General features: G+C 37.5%; 1 protein-coding gene across 5 annotated transcripts in view; it reads left to right on the forward strand.

Moving 5' to 3' along the window:
- Positions 1-19,133, forward strand: part of ZMYM4 (zinc finger MYM-type containing 4) — a 181,324-nt gene that overhangs the window by 131,492 nt on the left and 30,699 nt on the right. For 4 of the 5 annotated variants that reach the window (XM_053576721.1, XM_053576723.1, XM_053576724.1 and 1 more), the window contains 11 exons: positions 4,361-4,511; positions 4,988-5,103; positions 5,533-5,808; positions 5,966-6,116; positions 6,856-7,028; positions 8,392-8,542; positions 9,497-9,637; positions 10,264-10,301; positions 11,663-11,807; positions 14,987-15,105; positions 16,618-16,786. In XM_053576721.1, the coding sequence (XP_053432696.1) occupies positions 4,361-4,511; positions 4,988-5,103; positions 5,533-5,808; positions 5,966-6,116; positions 6,856-7,028; positions 8,392-8,542; positions 9,497-9,637; positions 10,264-10,301; positions 11,663-11,807; positions 14,987-15,105; positions 16,618-16,786 (1,630 nt within the window). The remainder of the gene's footprint in view (positions 1-4,360; positions 4,512-4,987; positions 5,104-5,532; positions 5,809-5,965; positions 6,117-6,855; positions 7,029-8,391; positions 8,543-9,496; positions 9,638-10,263; positions 10,302-11,662; positions 11,808-14,986; positions 15,106-16,617; positions 16,787-19,133) is intronic. The other variant, XM_053576722.1, reaches the window with a different exon arrangement.

Here is a 19,133-nt window from a genome sequence, read left to right on the forward strand (position 1 = left end):
TTGTATTAAAGGCCTTAGCTCTACTATTTGTTCATTATTTATGCTGTCATAGGGAAAAAGAAAATTCCAGTATCTTCATTTGCATTTTCTTTGTCCAAATGATTGTTCCTTTCCTGATGTTGTATGAGGTACTGAAAGTTACTTAGATTCAGTTCATTGAAAGATGATTCACAGTCTACAAAATAGGAGAAATAGGATGAAACATCCCAATTTCAAACTCATTCATTACTTTTATTTTTTATTTATTTATTTATTTATTTTTGAGACAGGGTCTTGCTCTGTTCCTTGGGCTAGAGTGCAATGATGTCATCATAGTTCATTGCAACCTCAAACTTCTGGTCTCAGGCAATCCTCTTGCCTACGCCTCCTAACGTAGCTGGGACAGTGGGTGCACACCACAATACCTGGCTAATTTTTTTTTTTTTTTTTTTTAGAGACAGAGTCTCACTGTACTGCCCTCGGGTAGAGTGCCATGACATCACACAGCTCACAGCAACCTCCAGCTCTTGGGCTTCCGCGATTCTCTTGCCTCAGCCTCCCGAGCAGAACCTGGCTAATTTTTAAAAGCTTTTTTTTTGGCAAAGGCAGTATCTCTATATTGATCAGGCTGATCTGGCACTCCTGGGCTCAAGTGATCCTCTCACATTGTTTCCCAAAACGCTAGAAATACAGGCATGAGCTACCATCATGCCTGGCCAATTCATTCATTTTTTGTTTTTGATTTCAGATTAATATGAGGGTACATGCAATTAGGTTTCATGGTTTGCATTTATAAGGTTAAAGTCTGAGTTATATCTGTCCTTCACCCAGAAGCTCTGCCATATATATACCCATGCTTTGTACCCATTGGGTAGGAACCCACCAAACCCCTTCCACTCCTCTGCTTTTCCAGAATCCAACTGAGCTTTTCTCTTGTGTGAACCTGTAATTGTTATTCTACTAGTTTCACCTTAGTACTGAGTACAAATGATAGTTGTCTTTTCATTCCTTTGATATTTCGCTTAGGAGGATGTTCTCCAAGTCTGTCCAAGTGGTTATAAAAGATTTAAAAATCTCAATTTTTAAAATGACTGAATAGTATTCTGTGGTTCATTCATTACTTTTAGTTTAGCCCAGACCTACTAAGTTTCTCATGTATTATGTTAATATGTACTTTGGTAGAGAAAGACCTGGAATTTAGAAGTAAGGTACATCTAGATTTGATTTCAGACTTCGTGTTCAAATATGATTTTTACCTGGGCAAAGCAGTTAAACATTTTCAGTCCCAGTTTTTCTATATTTAAATGGCTATCATACCACCAATGGTACTGGGATGGTTTTAGAATTATATAAAGTAAGAATGAGAGAGCACTTTATTATGGAATCTGGCTATAGATTGTTGTTTTTGCTGCTTCATTGTTATATATAATTTACTCAACAAACATTAGATGTTCCTGTTTGGAGGAGCTATGTGTCTCCGTGGGAAGATAATATAAACAAGTAAACAGAGATGCCATAATCAAAATGTTAGGGGGTACAGTTGGCCATAGAGGAAGTAAAAATCTACTTGATAGGGAATGATGAGACTATCGGCAAAAGCTTCACAGAGGTTTATGTTGACTCAAGTCTTATAAATGAAGTTTGTGTTTGCAGTCCTTATCAGAGAAAAAGGGCACGTGGAGTGGGAGATTTAGAAGACATTCTAGAATTCAAGAATATGTTCACTTTAATATGTATCTGTGTTAATAACAAGTCTCATAAATTTATCCTTTAAGAGGGAAGAGACATCTTAAATCTCCTAATTGGTGGTAGATTTACTTTATAAATTATCCTGAATGTACGACATGTTAATAATCTTAGCAGTTTTTTCTCTGAATCTCTAATTGAGTGTAGACTGAACAGACTATTTATTTATATTTGGACCCTTGTGATATTCAAGGTTTGCTCTCACTTTATTGCTATAGAGTACTTTTTTGTTATTAGTGGTAGAATATTTGACAATTAGGTTGTTCCTCCCCTCCCCCGTCCCAAGAGAATCTCACTCTGTTTCCTTCTGTAGAGTGCTGTGGCATCATAGCTCACAGCAACCTTAAACTCTTGGGCTTAAGCAATCCTCTTGCCTCAGCCTTCTGAGTAGCTATGACTACGGGCACCTGCCACAACTCCCAGCTACTTTTAGAGACGGGGCCTCACTCTTGCTTAGGCTAGTCTCGAACTCTAGACCTCAAGGAATCCACTCACCTTGGCCTCCCACAGTGCTAGGATTGCAGGTGTGAGCCACCTCTCCCAGGCTTCTGACAGTTAGTTTTCTTATATGTTTATCAGTTTCTTTAAAGTCACATTTTATTGCTAGGTATAATACCTTTAGTGGGGATTCTTAGAATTTTTAGGGTAGTACAGTATACGAGCATGAACTTATTTGAGACAAAGTACACTATGTCACCCTCAATAGAGTGCTATGGTGTCACAGCTCACAGCAACCTAAAACTATTGGGCTTAAGTGATTCTCTTGCCTTAGCTTCTCAAGTAGCTGGGACTACAGGTGCCCGCCACACCACCTGCCTATATTTTTGTTGTTATTACCATTGTTTTTTAGCAGGCTTGCGCTGGATTTGAACCCACCGGCCCTGGTGCATGTGGCCTGTGCCCTAACCACTGGGATATGGGCCCCAAGCCAAAGTCAGGAGTTTAAAACCAGTTTGGCAACATAGCAAGACCCTGTCTCTACAAAACGTGAAAAAAATTAGCTGAGGGTGGTGGTGCATACCTGTAGTCCCAGCTACTCGAGAGGGTAAGGCAGAACGATTGCTTGAGCCCAGGAGTTTGAGGTTGCACTGAGCTGTGATTGTACCACTCCATTCCATCCTGGATGATAGAGTGAGACCCTTTCTGTAAAAAAATAGAAAGTAATGTTAAAAAGATCTTAAAATTATGGTCACACACTAAAAAAATCTATGGTTACACCCAATTAATTACTAGGTTTATAACTAGCATTACTTTTTAATGAAGCCGAATAGAATGGAAAAATAACAAAGATCAAAGTGCATTACATGTTATCATGATATATATTGTTCTATGAAACTTTTTCAGTTTTATATGTATATAATATGCAAATGCAAAATCTCAGGAATATGTTTCCTAAGTCAGTTTGTAAATTTACTCACCTTTCTCATTCAGAATTGTGATCATAAATGTTGGAAATGCTCTGATTTAAAATATTTCAACAGGCCAGGCGTGGTGGCTCATGCCTATAATCCTAGCACTCTAGGAGGCCAAGGCTAGTACATCTGTTCAGAGTTTGAGACCAGCCTTAGCAAGAGGGAGACCCTGTCCTTTTTTTTTTTTTTTTAAGTTTTTTTTTTTTAATTAAGTTTATTTATTTTTGTATTTTTGTTGTTGTTGTTGTTGCAGTTTGGCCAGGGCTGGGTTTGAACTCACTACCCTCAGCATATGGGGCTGGCACCCCACTCTCTGAGCCACAGGCACCACCCGGGAGACCCTGTCTTTACTTAAAATAGGAAAATTTGTGGGAATTTGTGGTGGGTGCCTATAGCCTCAGCTATTTGGGAAGCTGAGACAGACATGAAAATGGTTTTGAGCCCAAGAGTTTGAGGTTGCTATGAGCTATGTTGACACCATGGCACTCCACCCCAGCACAACAAAGTGAGACTCTATCTCCAATAAAAAATTAAATACATACATACATACATTCATACATAAATAAATAAAATATTTTAACAGCCTTTGGGAGAATTTGCTTGAGCTCAGGCATTTCAAGACCAGCCTGAGCAAGAGCGAGACCCCATCTCTTTTAAAAATAGAAAAAATTGGCCGGGTGTGGTGGCTCACGCCTGTAGTCCCAGTGTTGTGGGAGGCCGAGGCAGGTGGATTGCCTGAGCTCAGAGGTTCAAGACCAGTATGAGCAGCAGTGAGCCAGAGTAAGACCCCGTCTCTACTAACATCAAAAACAGCCAGACGTTGTGGTGGGCGTCTGTAATCCCAGCTACTGGGGAGGCAATGGGACAGAGCATCACCAGAGGAAGAAGAAAATGAACAACAAAAAAGAGTACTTCGAACGAAGAAGAATGAACAAGGAAGCTGAAATTAAAAATAAATAAATAATAGAAAAAATTAGCTGGGCATTGTGGTGGGTGCCTATAGTTCCAACCATTGGGAGGCTAAGGTGAGAGGTTGCTTGAACCCAGGAGTCTGAGGTTTCTGTAAGGTAGGCTAATGCCATGGCACTCTAGCCTGGACAACAGAGTGAGACTGTGTCTCCAAAAAATACATATATTTTAACAGCTTTTAGTATAAACATTCAAAGAATTATGCTTTTGCTAGGAATTTCGTAAAAATGAATGTTCTTTTATTCTCTTAATAGAAATCAGCCAAAATTACTCCATGTGCGCTTTGCAAATCATTGAGATCCTCAGCAGAAATGATTGAAAATACCAATAGCTTGGGGAAGACAGAGCTTTTCTGTTCTGTTAATTGCTTATCTGCTTACAGAGTTAAAATGGTTACTTCTGCAGGTAATACTGGTTTTATAAACTCTGAAATACAATAATTGAAAACAAGGGTTATTGCTTTTTATTGTACAGATTATTCTGCAGATTTAGTTGATTTTTAAGGCAGATTTAAAATATTTCAAAATATTTGTAAAATACCACCTGTTACCCTGATTATTTATTTTCTTGTATGTGTATTGAGGCCTTAAACTCTTACCAATAGAATTTTATATGGCTTCTTTAATGTACTTTCTTTATCACACCTGATTTAAGATTCATTTATTTTACAGTTTCAGGATAGGCCATGACTACTTTTACTTAAAAATTAGCTTTTAATGTTAAGTTAGTTTTTGTCTATATGTGACATGATTGAGATGCTTTGAATTTAGTTTCAGTTGCTGCAACTTAATCTGGCCCTTCATTTTTTGTATATTATATAATATTTATTTCTCATACATTTGTATATATTACTTATACTTATTTTATTTTGATTCGCTAAGGTGTACAAGTTCAGTGTAACAGTTGTAAAACCTCAGCAATCCCTCAGTATCACCTAGCCATGTCAGATGGAAGTATACGTAACTTCTGCAGCTACAGTTGTGTAATAGCTTTCCAGGTATGGCTTCAGAAATCTTCTCCTCTTCAGTCACTAAGACACCTACTGTAGTAATGTAAACGTATTAGGTGTTTACTAGTGCCTGGATTGTCTGAGTTTCTATTTCAGTTCTATCAAACTTAGATTCTTAGTTCATCCTATATTTAGAGGTATGTCATTTAACTACCTTCTATACAGTTAAATAGTACTGTTAATTATCTATTGGGAAGATACCATTTTTGAAGATTAGTAGTTCAATTATTTTATGTGGTCATAAATGAGATTCCCCACCATTCAGTTATAAGTTGCTCAAAAGCAGGGATTTTTGCCTATTCACTCATGTACCTTACATGCCTAGAATTATGCTTTGTATGTATAATACAAGCATGCAATGCTTATTTGTCTGAACATATGATTTAACTGATTTGTTAACTGTTTTGTTTTTTTCAGAATTTATTCAACAAACCAACTGGAATGAATTCTTCAGTAGTGCCCCTATCTCAGGGCCAAGTAATTGTAAGCATCCCTACAGGTTCAACAGTGTCAGCAGGGGGAGGCAATACCCCCGCTGCTTCTCCCTCTTCCATCAGTAGTTCTGCTGCAGCTGGTCTCCAGCGTCTTGCTGCCCAATCCCAGCATGTTGGGTTTGCAGGAAGTGTGGTGAAAATCAAATGTCAGCACTGTAATCGTCTTTTTGCCACAAAACCAGAACTTCTTGACTATAAGGTATAGACTTGTGAAAAGGGTTTGAGTTAACCTGTATAATTTTTTTTAGCTTTTCATCTCTCAAAATCGTGCCATTTGTTTTCAAAGTAACAAGAATGAGGATTTACATAAGACAAACCAAATGTTAAATTAGTACTTAATGATTATTTCTTTGCAGGGTAAAATGTTTCAGTTCTGTGGCAAGAATTGTTCTGATGAATATAAGAAGATAAATAATGTAATGGCAATGTGTGAATATTGTAAAATTGAGAAAATTGTAAAGGAGACTGTACGATTCTCAGGTGCTGACAAGTCATTTTGTAGTGAAGGTAAAGATAGAAGATTATTTTACTGAGCATGTTGGTTGTTTTAAAAGTAGTTGATCATTCAAGCTATTAATATGCAAGTTTACTTATCCTTTACTTATCATGCAAAAGCCTTTTTATTTGTTTATACTTAGTTCATTCTTTTTTGGTCTAGTCTTACAGATTTAAAATGAAGTGAAAGATCTTCAAAGAGACAGTAGAACATGATGTATTTAATATTACTAGGTTGATGGGGAACTCAAAGGTCTTTTATGTTCTTGCACTGATTTTTAAATGGAATGCCTTAAATTATAGTAGCATCCTAAGTTTATATTTTTATTGTTTTAAACAGCCATTGTGTTTCTGAGTATATGTGGTCTGAATTTGCAGATCAGCATGAGGTAGATTGTTTATTAATATGACTGTAGTCATATTATAATGTTTTGCTCTAGTCCAGTGGCTTTCAAGCCTTTTGACCACGGCACAAAAGAAGAAATACGTTTTACATTGTGACCCAGTATATTTTTGCATACCCAAATAATACAAGTTGCATGAAAGAAAATTTACTATATGTCATGCAATTTAATATTTTCTACTTTGTCATATCCTGTGTTATTTCATTTCAAAAAATGCTAGTTTTGATCCTCTAATCTCTTGATCTGCTAATTGGTCAGGACTCAACTTTATCCTAGGCCATTTAAATTAAAGGTGTAAATAATTAATATTTTTCCCTAATGTTATATTTACCTTTCCTGATTTTTAGGTTGCAAATTGCTTTATAAACATGAATTGGCAAAACACTGGCGAAATCACTGTAAAATGTGCAGTTATTGTTTACAGACCTCTCCCAAATTGATACAAAATAATTTAGGGGGAAAGGTGGAAGAGTTCTGTTGTGAAGAATGCATGTCTAAATACACACTTTTGTTCTATCAGGTAAATATAATTAATATTCCTGGGTTTTTGAGTTAATTATTCCCTTTTAAAATTTCATTTAGTATGAAGGGCAATTTCATGATTTAAAACTTTAAAGTGGGGCGGTGCCTGTGGCTTAGTGGGTAGGGTGCCAGCACCATATACCGAGGGTGGCGGGTTCAAACCTGGCCCTGGCCAAACTGCAACAAAAAAATAACTGGGCGTTGTGGCAGGTGCCTATAGTCCCAGCTACTCGGGAGGCTGAGGCAAGAGAATCGCCTAAGCCCAGGAGTTGGAGGTTGCTGTGAGCTGTGTGACACCATGGCACTCTACTGAGGGCAATAAATTGAGACTGTCTCTACAAACCAAACAAACAAACAAAAAAAACTTTAAAGTGTCAGGCGTGGTGGCTCACACCTGTAATCCTAGCACTCTGGGACGTCGAGGCGGGTGGATTACCTGAGGTCACAGGTTTGAGACCAGCCTGAGCCAAAGTGAGACACACACCCTCCCACCCTACCCCACGCCCATCCCTGTCTCTAAAAATAGCCAGGCGTTCTGGCATGCACCTGTAATTCCAGCTACTTGGGAGGCTGAGGCAAGGAATTGCTTAAACCTAAGAGTTGGAGGTTGCTGTGAGCTGTGATGTGACGGCACTCTATGGAGGGCTATAAAGTAAGACTCTGTCTCAAAAAAACCCCCAAAACTTTAGAGTATTTGTTTATATTACACTCTATAGCAATTAATATAAAATTTAGGAAGACTTTAATGTCATTGAAATTTTATTCCTTTAATTTCCAATAGGAGACACATCAGTCTTAAGATAGCAAAGTTTAATTCTTTTATTATTTAAATAATACAAATTTGTCTTCTGAAGTCTTTGAGGAAGATAGGCTTTATTTTCACTTATTTGCTTCTTTTTTTTTTTTTTTTGGTAGAGACAGAGTCTCACTTTTATGGCCCTCGCTAGAGTGCCGTGGCCTCACACAGCTCACAGCAACCTCCAACTCCTGGGCTTAAGCGATTCTCTTGCCTCAGCCTCCCAAGTAGCTGGGACTACAGGCGCCCACCACAACGCTCAGCTATTTTTTGGTTGCAGTTCAGCTGGGGCTGGGTTTGAACCCGCCACCCTCGGTATATGGGGCTGGCGCCTTACCGACTGAGCCACAGGCGCACTTATTTGCTTCTTAAATGCTATTTAGTGAGTCTCTATCATATTTACATGGTTTTAAAAATTATTTAATATAAAATCATTAATAGAGAAATATTTACCATTTTGAGACAGTCAACCTTTAATTTTATGTTCTGAATTCTAAATTAATATCCTCTGTAAGACCACAGATAATTTGGTTCCCACTCCTTTACTATTTTTTTTCCTTTTCAGATGGCCAAATGTGATGGTTGTAAGCGACAGGGTAAACTCAATGAGTCTTTGAAGTGGCGAGGGGAAATGAAACATTTTTGTAATCTACTTTGTATCTTAATGTTCTGTAATCAGCAAAATGTATGTGACCCACCTTCACAAAACAGTGCAGGTAAAATTAAACTTAAGTGATGACTGGAATCGTTGATGAATGCCAGGAACTAACTACTATTGTATAGAACGGGAACTGTAAATGGTTGTCATTAATTTTATAAAACATTCATTTCCTTTTGTTAAATGGCATTAACATTTAGATTCTTTTTTATTCAATGTATAATACTAAAGCTGTGTAAAAATGAGAATTTAGGTTTCTGTTGGCATATTGAATCAAATAAACTCTGTAAGAACTTTATGGCAAAGAATAATAGTTAATATTTTGTAATTGGGTATAATTGGTTTCCTTATTAAAAAGCTTTGAAACTACCTATAATAACAAAAGGCATAAAGTTTAAATCATATAGCTTTTTAAATATACCATCTTCATAGTTAGGCCATTTAATCTCGAAAACTTTATGGTTTAAAGACAAAATGAGTAATATCCCCAAAGCTAGAAAAGTTTAAGTGTAGTTTTGTTTACAAATAGAAGCAAGATCTACAAGACCCTATTCCAGAAACTTTAAAAATTTTTTTCTATATGAAGGCAAGATTTAAGGAACACATAGGCTTAAAAGTCCATTAAATCTACCTCATGTTCGTCAGTGAGATTGTACCTTTGGGGACTTTTGTTGATTTTTAAGTGGGACTGTCTGTTGCATTTTTACACAAAGATGAAGTACATGGAAGACTTTTAAGTTGCACTAATTAAAAAATAGAAAACCAGGGCGGCGCCTGTGGCTCAAAGGAGTAAGGCACTGGCCCCATCTGCCAGAGGTGGCGGGTTTAAACCAAGCCCTGGCCAAAAACCGCCAAAAAAAAAAAAAAAAAAACCAAACCCCAGTTAATTCTGAAGCAACTCTTTGCTTTAGCAGAAATTACTCAAACCTGAAAGCATTGTTTAACTTCCTTGAGATGTTGGTTTTTCATATAAATTACATGAGGTTTCCTTATTTTTGTTTATTTTAATCAGCAAATGTTTCCATGGCTCAAGCTGCTTCAGCAGGGCCCCCAACTCTGAGAAAAGATTCGACCCCAGTTATAGCTAATGTAGTATCATTGGCAAGTGCTCCTGCTGCTCAGCCCACAGTGAATTCTAACAGTGTCTTACAAGGTACGGCTTGATTTGAAAGCATTTTTCTAGTCTTTTTGAGTTGTATACAATAGTTCTCTAACTTTTTTCCATAAGCAATTGTTTTCTTATGTTTGACACATTCTTTTTTTTGTTTTGTTTTGTTTTGAGACAGAGTTTTATTTTGTCACCCTTGATAGAGTGCTGTGACGTCTCAGCTCACAGCAAACTAAAACTCTTGGGCTTAAGCGGTTCTCTTGCCTCAGCCTCCAAAGTAGCTGGGACCGTAGGTGCCCATCACAATGCCCAGCTATTTTGTGTTGTTGCAGTTGTCATTGCTGTTTTAGCTGGCCTGGGCTGGGTTTGAGCCCACCAGCCTCAGTGTATGTGGCCAGCACCCTAACCACTGAGCTACAGGCACTGATCCTGTTTGACACATTCATCTGTAGTACTGGTGATATTCTGCTGGAGCATTGGATAGTGTTTTCACAAGTTCCATATCCATTTTTCTCATACTTTAATATTACTAGTATCTTTTCATTGCATTAAATTAGATGATGCTTATTCTTAGCATGAGGCTTTGTGTTTGTGGACGGATAATCAACTTTTAGTGCTAATGTTAAATAATTATAAGAGATCCTAAATATATTTTTTCAATTTATATCAAGGTGCAGTTCCAACAGTAACAGCGAAAATCATTGGGGATGTAAGTTTTATTTTTATCTGTATTATCACTGTATTAATTTTTCATTTTTATGCAGTATGACTATGCGTGATCTAATTTGCCCACCCTTATCCTTTACTATATAAAATGTCATGAACTCATTTACTCTTTGTTTAGGAATAGGATTTTCTTTATTTAAACAGATCTTTTATGTACTTAATTTTGTTGAATGTTTGCTCTCTTTATGTACTTACTGAAGATTTTTTAAAGAATTGCACAGAATTAAAGAAAACTGTACAGAATTTGGGCATAAAGGTCTTTTTGGGGTGTTTTATAATATACTTAGATCATAAGTAAAATACTTCTAAAATGTAGCTTATATCCCTGCCCAGTGCAGATCATACAGTAAAAGACCATCTCCTTTTTTAAAAACTCATTAATATTTTCCATTTTATCTCTTGAAAGAAGAATATAAATAATGAGAAAAACTTATGACGGGAGCAATGGTATTTTTAATTATTTCCTGATCTCTAGGATAATTTTTGTATCTTTTTTCAAGTTACTTATTATTTAAATGATCATAAGTGATTCTGTTATTCCTAGTTACCTTGAAACTAAGTTTTCTAAGACTTAATAAAAAAGTAAGAGTTTTTATTTTGTTAATTTTGGGGGGGGGTAGCATTTTCCTCTGTGTCTTGGGCTAGAGTACAGTGACACCATCATCGCTCACTGCAACCTCAAACTTTTGGCCTCAAGCAATTCTCCCATCTCAGCTTCCCAAAGTGCTAGGATAGCAGGGGTGAGCCACTGTCGTACCTGGCCTAGAGTTCTCATTTTACTCAGCCAACATTGTTTTTGAGCAACAAGATGTCACAATAGAAATAGCATTTTTCTTGGTAAATAGAAATAATAATTAGATGCATTCAGAGTAGTATATAGTTACTAAAATATTCTAGTACTATGAATATTTCAGGAACACAGTATTCTCACACGTTTAGTTGAATACATACTATGTCTTCCATGTAATTCCAAGATGATTTTTATTTAAAAAAAAAAAAAATTTTTTTTTGAGATAGAGTCCAACTATATCACTCTCAGTAGAGTGCTGTGGCGTCATAGCTCACAGCAACCTCAAACTCTTAGGCTTAAGTGATTCTTTTGCCTCAGCCTCTCAAGTAGCTGGGACTATAGATGCCTACTACAATGCCCGGCTATTTTTTGGTTGTAGTTGTCATTGTTGTTTGACAGGCCTAGGCTGGGTTCAAACCCACCAGCTCTGGTGTATGTGGCTGGCACCCTCGCTGCTGGGCTACAGGCATCAAGCCTATTTTAAAATTATATTTCTTATAATTAACACGATTTAAAAAAATCTCTTTGATTTCCAAATTTCTTTTTTTTACTAGGCAAGTACACAAACAGATGCCCTGAAACTGCCGCCTTCCCAACCTTCAAGGCTTTTGAAGAACAAAGCTTTATTATGTAAACCTATCACACAGACTAAAGCCACCTCTTGCAAACCACATAACCAAAACAAAGAATGCCAGACAGGTATGTTCCTTGATCTTTCTTTATTTTTTCTTTTTCAGTGGAAAGGAATGTGGGGTCTATTTACATTGAGTATCCACTATTTCCTAGGTGATGTATTTGGTTGCCTGTATATGTCACCCAAATTAATAGTCATGACATCCCTGTGAATTAGGTATTTTCCCCATCTGAGACTTAAAACATTTTAGGTCAAAGAGAAGGAAGTAAATTGATAATATTATACTGTGAACATTTCATTTAATTCTCTTATTAATGACAGTGTAATATTACAAGAGTAAGCCTAAGGTTTCTAATTATATATAGGCTCTTAAGAGGCTCTGTTGTTATCCTGAGTTCCCTTAAGGTTTGAATTACTCTACACTCTATTTCAAATAAAGTCACTTTGAGGAGAGCTTTCAGAGCTTTCTTTCCTTATGAATTGCCTCTCAGGCAGAATCTCTGAGCCACTTCTCTGGATATTAGGCAGAGTGGTAGTCTAAGTCTACCAGTCTGGTCTTCTAAGCTTGCCTCTCCTGTCTTGAAACTTGTGCCTGACAAGTGAACAGTGAGCTCTGGGATAAAGGTGATCAGGAGCCCAGGATTCTTGGCCTGCCTGCCATTCTGGGGTAGAGTCAATGGAGATGGGTGGAGGTGAGTTTCCTCTTCTGCACATTTAGCAGGAATTTACCTTTCAACTTTGAGTTGGAAGGGATGAACAGTGCTGCTGTTCTACTGTCCTCTTGGTGGGATATGATAAGCCTTGATTGGGAGCTAAGGGGAAAGAAGCCTGTTCTTCCTAGCCAGACACCCAAAGTGGAGATTCTGTCAAGTTGAGCTGAACTGGGAGGATGGAGCAGGTGGTGGCTGAAGTGTCACAGACTCTCACTATTATTACCAAATTTTAATAGATTTTCTTGAATAATTTTTTTTATTTGCTGATTGCCTTTAGGGCAATTTCCCAAGAATTTAAATAGTTTTTTTTTTTTTTATAATTTTCACCCACTTTGCCTATTTCAGTAAGGAATGGGTCTGTGTAGCCCCCTCCTGCTGGCATCCAAAAGCCCTGAAATTTTTAAACTAGAAAGAAATCCTTCATTTGTAGATCTTCAGTGTTATCCTCTAGCTCAGTGCTTCTCAAACACTACTCTGTTTCCCCGAAAATAAGACATCCTCCAAAAATAAGACCTACTTACAGGAAAGATAAGACTCCCCTGAAAATAAGACCATCTTCGGGAGCACACCTTAAAATAAGAGACTGTCTTATTTTCGGGGAAACGGGGTAATATGCACATGAATAGGAATTTTGTTAAGTATTCAGGGGGGCCTAGATTTTACATTTATTGTAATGTCCCAGGTAAAGTTAATGCTGCTGGTCTATGGACCACGGAGAAATAGCAAGACTATAGATGACTTGTATTTTTTCTTTTTGTTGTGTCAGTAGTAATTTATTTATTATTATGTAGTTATCAGACATCGCTAACTGAGTAACTTTTTTTTTTTTTTTTGGTTTTTGGCCGGGGCTAGGTTTGAACCCGCCACCTCCGGCATATGGGACCGGCACCCTACTCCTTGAGCCACAGGCGCCGCCCTGAGTAACATTTTTTTAATATCCACTGTACTTTAGTAAAATTGATCCCATGTTATTTTCCTCCCTCTAAACCTAGTCAAGTTATCAGCTTTTCTCTTATTGGTCACTAGTATTAACCTTTTTCCTACATAAATGATTTTACAGTCACCTAACATATTTTTTGGCCTATAGAGAAGATGCTATAGATACAGATGCTCCTTCCTAGCATAGGTTGAAAATACCATAAGAAGAGAATGCATTTAATATATCTAATCTACTGAACATCATAGTTTATTAGCTTAGTCTATTATATATTTGCTCAGAACATTTACCTGAGTCTATAGCTGGGCAAAGTAATCCAACACAAATCCTGTTTTATAATACGGTGTTGGATATCTCATGTAATTTATTGCATACTGTACTGTTTCTACTGAATGCATGTCACTTCCATAAAATAAACATTGAGCAGTCATTAAGTAGAACTAAGGGACCCATCTGTGTTTGTTAAATAATAGAATGACTCTTTCATCTTCTCATTTTCTCTCATGTTTTTTTCCCCCCATACTCTGTCTTTTAAATACTGAGAACATCTACTTACGTGTGTGTGTGGTCCCCCCGCCCCCCATCTCTCCCCACCCCCTGCCCCCCAGTTTCTGGCTGGGGCTGGGTTTAACCCACCATCTCGGGCCGCCCTACTCCTTGAGCCACAGGTGCCGCCTGGTATATGTTTTTTTTTGTAGGTATAACCTACATCATTACCTGGAATAGACCCTTATCATTTTAGCCCTACATATTATAATTGCTTCCTTCTTTAACAGTTGATATGTTTTTTATTCCAAGCTAAAACAGCTGCCAAATTAACCTTTTTTGATGCCATTTTCATCACCTTACTCTGTGCTAACAAATCTTTAGTAGCTCCCTACCGTCTGCTACAGATGGTTTTAAAATGGGCATTATAGCTATAGCTATTATAGCTATTTTAAAATGGGCATTATAACCTCCTGAAAATGGACCCTCCAGGCAGCACCTGTGGCTCAGTGAGTAGGATGCCGGCCCCATATACCGAGGGTGGTGGGTTCAAACCCAGCCCCCGCCAAATTGCAACAAAAAAATAGCCGGGCGTTGTGGCGGGCGCCTGTAGTCCCAGCTACTTGGGAGGCTGAGGCAAGAGAATCGCCTAAACCCAGGAGTTGGAGGTTGCTGTGAGCTGTGATGCCATGGCACTCTACCGAGGGTGATAAAGTGAAACTCTGTCTCTAAAAAAAAAAAAAGAAAGAAAATGGACCCTCCATCTATCTATTCTCTTCTGTAGCATGTCCTACTTACTTATCTTAGCAGTTTTCCATACCTTTCCTAAGATCACTGTTTCAATTCTTTCCCATCATTCATCTAAATTATATCCTACATTTATATAATCCTTATATTACTGATTTTTATTATATTACCTAATTTTTTGACAGAGCTATATTCAAGCCTCTTTTTTGCTACATTAGTTATTTCTCCTTTGTAAGAACTCCTAGAATCATAGATTACACTTAATTTAAACCATACATTTCCATAAGATTTTTTTGTGTTTGGAATTTTATTAAAATGTTTCTAACCCTTTTTGTTTTCTTATGATTTTATTTTTAATTAGAAGATACTCCAATTCAGCCCCAAATTATTGTGGTGCCAGTTCCTGTACCAGTGTTTGTGCCCATACCCCTTCATCTTTATACTCAGTATGCTCCAGTTCCATTTGGAATTCCAGTTCCAGTGAGTACTCATTTAGAGATTAAGGCTAATTTAGCATGTATTTTTCCTCCATTAAAGTTTTACAGCACTGTAAAGAAACTTCTCACTTGTTAGTGAAATATTCTTGATTTTGGTTGACTGTTTCCATAAGAACATTGTTACTTAAATGGTAGATTTTATATAAGACTATTGTCTGTCCCCTGCTTTCTCAGAGAAGATTATGATATAGCTTTTTAAAACAAGTTTCATATGCAATAAGAGCACTCCGATAGAAAAAGATCAGAAACGGTGTGTATTAGAATCCTGGATTTTAGCAAGGGTCAAAAAATAATACTGTGATTTACATCATTCTCACTTTTTTAAAAAGAAAAATGGATTTTTTTTTACATTTATTTTTTCGGCTCTGAATTCTTAAGAGAAACAGTTGTAAGAAAATGTTTAGTGAGAAATAAAAGCTAAAACCACAAAAACAAAATGAAAATGCATTAAGGAATTAACTCTTTTAGAGGATTCAGAGACATATTTTGTTGAGTATCCAGAAAAGCACTTACTGAATTTTTTTTTCTTTTTTTTGAGACAGAGTCTTACTACATCACCCTTGATAGAGTGCCATGGCGTCACAACTCACAGTAACCTCAAACTCTTGGGCTCAGGCAATTCTCTTGCCTTAGCCTCCCAAGTAGCTGGGACTATAGGCACCTGCCACAATGCCCGTCTAATTTTTTTGTTGCAGTTGTCATTGTTGGTTAGCTGGCCCAGGCCGGAATCAAACCCGTCACCTTCAGCGTATGTGGCTGGCACCATAACCACTGCTACATGTGTAGCCTGAATTTTTTTTTCTTTTTTTTTAAGAGACAGAGTCTCACTTTGTCACCCGAAATAGAGTGCTGTGGTGTCACAGCTCACAGCAACTTCCAGCCCTTAGGCTTAAGTGATTCTCTTGCCTCAGCCTCCCAAGTAGCTGGGACTACAGGAGCCCGCCACAATGCCTGGCTATTTTTTGGTTGCAGTTTGGCCGGGGACCAGGTTCGAATCCGCCACCCTTGGGGTATGGGACTGGCACCCTACTCACTGAGCCACAGGTACCGCCCTGATTTTGGTTTTTTTTTTGAGAAAGTCTCAAGCTGTTGCCCTCTGTAGAGTGTCGTGGAGTCACACAAACCTCAAGTTCTTGGTCTTAAGCGATTCTCTTGCCTCAGCCTCCTTAGTAGCTGGGACTACAGGCATCCGCCACAGTGCCCGGGGTTTTTTTGTTTTTTTGCAGTTTTTGGCCTGGGCTGGATTTGAACCCACCACCTCCAGCATATGGGGCTGGCGCCCTACCCCTTTGAGCCACGGGTGCCGCCCTGATTTTTTTTTTTTAATGGCTCTATTTTTATAAAAATAAACTAGCAAGACTGTTTTAATCATCAGCAGTGAAAATACTGTATCTGAAATTTGTTTATTATTTTAATACTTAAATCATCTCACAAAGAATGCTTTTGGCAAAAACCTATTGCCTACAAAATTCTTCAGTCTACCTTGGTCTTTCAGATGCCTGTACCTATGGTTATTCCATCCTCAATGGATAACGAAGATAAAGTCACTGAGATTGAAGACATTAAGGAAAAGCTTCCCACACACCCATTTGAAGCTGATCTTCTTGAGATGGCAGAAATGATTGCAGAAGATGAAGAAAAGGAGAAGACTCTATCCCAGGGAGGTTGGTATAATCTTTAAATGCAAGGAAAGAAAAAGCATGCAAGTTTTTAGATAATACAAGTAATTTAAGTATGAGAAAGGTTGTTTTTAAAGCCTCAGCACGTTTAAATAACAAGCTTCTGGAGTTTATTACGCTTATTGGTACTTCTGAAAGTATGTTATCTGTGTTTTTTTTTAGAGACAGAGTCTCATTTTGTCACCCTCTGTAGAGTGCTGTAGCGTCACAGCTCACAGCAACCTCCAGCTCTTGGGCTTAGGTGATTCTCTTGCCTCAGCCTCCCAAGTAGCTGGGACTGTAGGTGCCTGCCACAACGCCTGGCTGTTTTTTTTTTGTTGTTGCAGTTTGGCTGGGGCCGGGTTTGAACCCGCCACCCTTGGTATACGGGGCCAGCGCCCTACTCATTGAGCCACAGGCGCCACCCGAAAGCTGTTATCCTTATTATGAAGATAAGCTAAGTATTGGTATTTAATACTGGTTTTAGTTGTTAATGATTCCAGAAAAAAGGTAACTTATAAATCAAAGATTTATAAAACCGTGAGCTTTCTTAATGTGTTGCGTGATCATTTTCCAGTTTTATCCCTATATTCAAAGCCATGGTTCCCACAGAAGAATTCTTGTTATATAACAATCAGCATGTGGGAGAGGATAAGTAGAATCTTAGGTTGGAAAATATTTGGCTCAAAATAACCTACAGGTAAATCTTATACTGTTAGTGAGGAATAATGATAACAACGGTAGTTAACATTTACGTGTGCTTAACATACTCTAGGCTTTGTCCAGGGTGCATCATATGCATTGCCTCATTTAATCTTCATAGCAACTCTATGAGGTGGGTGTGGGATACTGTTTACTTCAGATTTATCATTTGGAAAATAGGATATTAGACTTGCCCTCATTACAGTCAGAAAGTGATGGAACCAGAACTTGAATCCAGATCGGACTCCAAAGCACTTCATATTAACCAGAATCACTCATATATATTCTAGAAAAACTTCTAGCCTTAATTAGCACTTCCTTTATTTTTAGACATAAGAAGAGATAGAGAAAACGTATTTAAGATGGTTGAAATATGTAGGTGAACTTTTACACCGGCCTTTTCACATATTATTGATGAGCCAAGAAATTAGTCTTTTTTTTGACAGTTTTTTGTTTTATTCAGTGATTAATTTTAGAAAGGTAGGCACTGGGTTTTTGATTTTTCATAATAAATGCTTGATGATTTTCTGAATTCTGTGGCATTTGAAAAAACTATGAGCTTTCTTACTGTGTTGCTAGTAATTTCTAAAATCCTATGTTTCCTTAAAGATTGATAAAAGTTTGTTATTACCTTAATGATTGTTGTGTCATTTTGCTTTTTAATACATAATCTCGTAATTGTGACTCATTTATGTATAAAGTTTAATGTCTTAGAATTTTGGCCCTATACTTCATTTTCTAACTTCTTTTTTTTTTGAGACAGAGTCTCACTCATTCACTCTGGGATTGAGTGCTGTGACAGTATAGCTCATAGCAACCTCAAACTCTTGGGCTCAAGTGATCCTGTTGCCCCAGCCTCCTGAGTAGCTGGGACTACAGATGCCCACCACAATGCCTGGCTATTTTTAGGGATGGGATCTTGCTCTTGCTCAGGCTGGTCTTGAACTTGTGATCTAAGGTGATCTACCTGCCTCTGTCTCCCAGAATGCTGGGATTACAGGTGTGAGCCACTGTGCCTGGCCATTTTCTAATTTCTGATGCTAAATTTGGTGTGGCAGTTCAAACAATTTCTGATGGTAATCCTTGTTTTAAGTTGGTTTCTCCATTCATGTTAATATTTAACATTTATCAAGGGCTTCTTTTGTAGAAATGTTGTGACTTTGCCTACAATTGAGTAAGACAAAGACTTTTAAAACTAAGCATCAGGACAGTCATGATAATTATGATATAGATAAAGTCAAATGGATTAGAAACAGAGAAGAGAAAAAAAGAATTCCAACTGAGTATCTATCTGGCTCTTTGATTTTAGGGAAAAGAAACAGTTTTTCTTTTTCTTTTTTATTTATTTATTTATTTATTTATTTTGGTGCAGTTTTTGGCTGGGGCTGGGTTTGAACAGGCATACGGGACCAGCACTCTACCCCTTTGAGCCACAGGTGCCGCCTGAAGCAGTTTTTCTGAATAAATATTTTTCGGTTTTTAAAAATATTTTAAATCCTTGAGGTTCTTACGTTTAAACTGTTTTAGAATTGGTAGAACTATGTTCTGTTTAGCTCCCTGTGCCGACTGCTCATGGAACTTACGTACTGAGTCTACTGGCTTTTCAATACAGTGGTAAAGATTGTTATATTTTGGAGGGAGAAACCAATTT

The sequence above is a fragment of the Nycticebus coucang genome, chromosome 22 (genome assembly GCF_027406575.1).
Source record: "Nycticebus coucang isolate mNycCou1 chromosome 22, mNycCou1.pri, whole genome shotgun sequence".
NCBI lineage: Eukaryota > Metazoa > Chordata > Mammalia > Primates > Lorisidae > Nycticebus > Nycticebus coucang.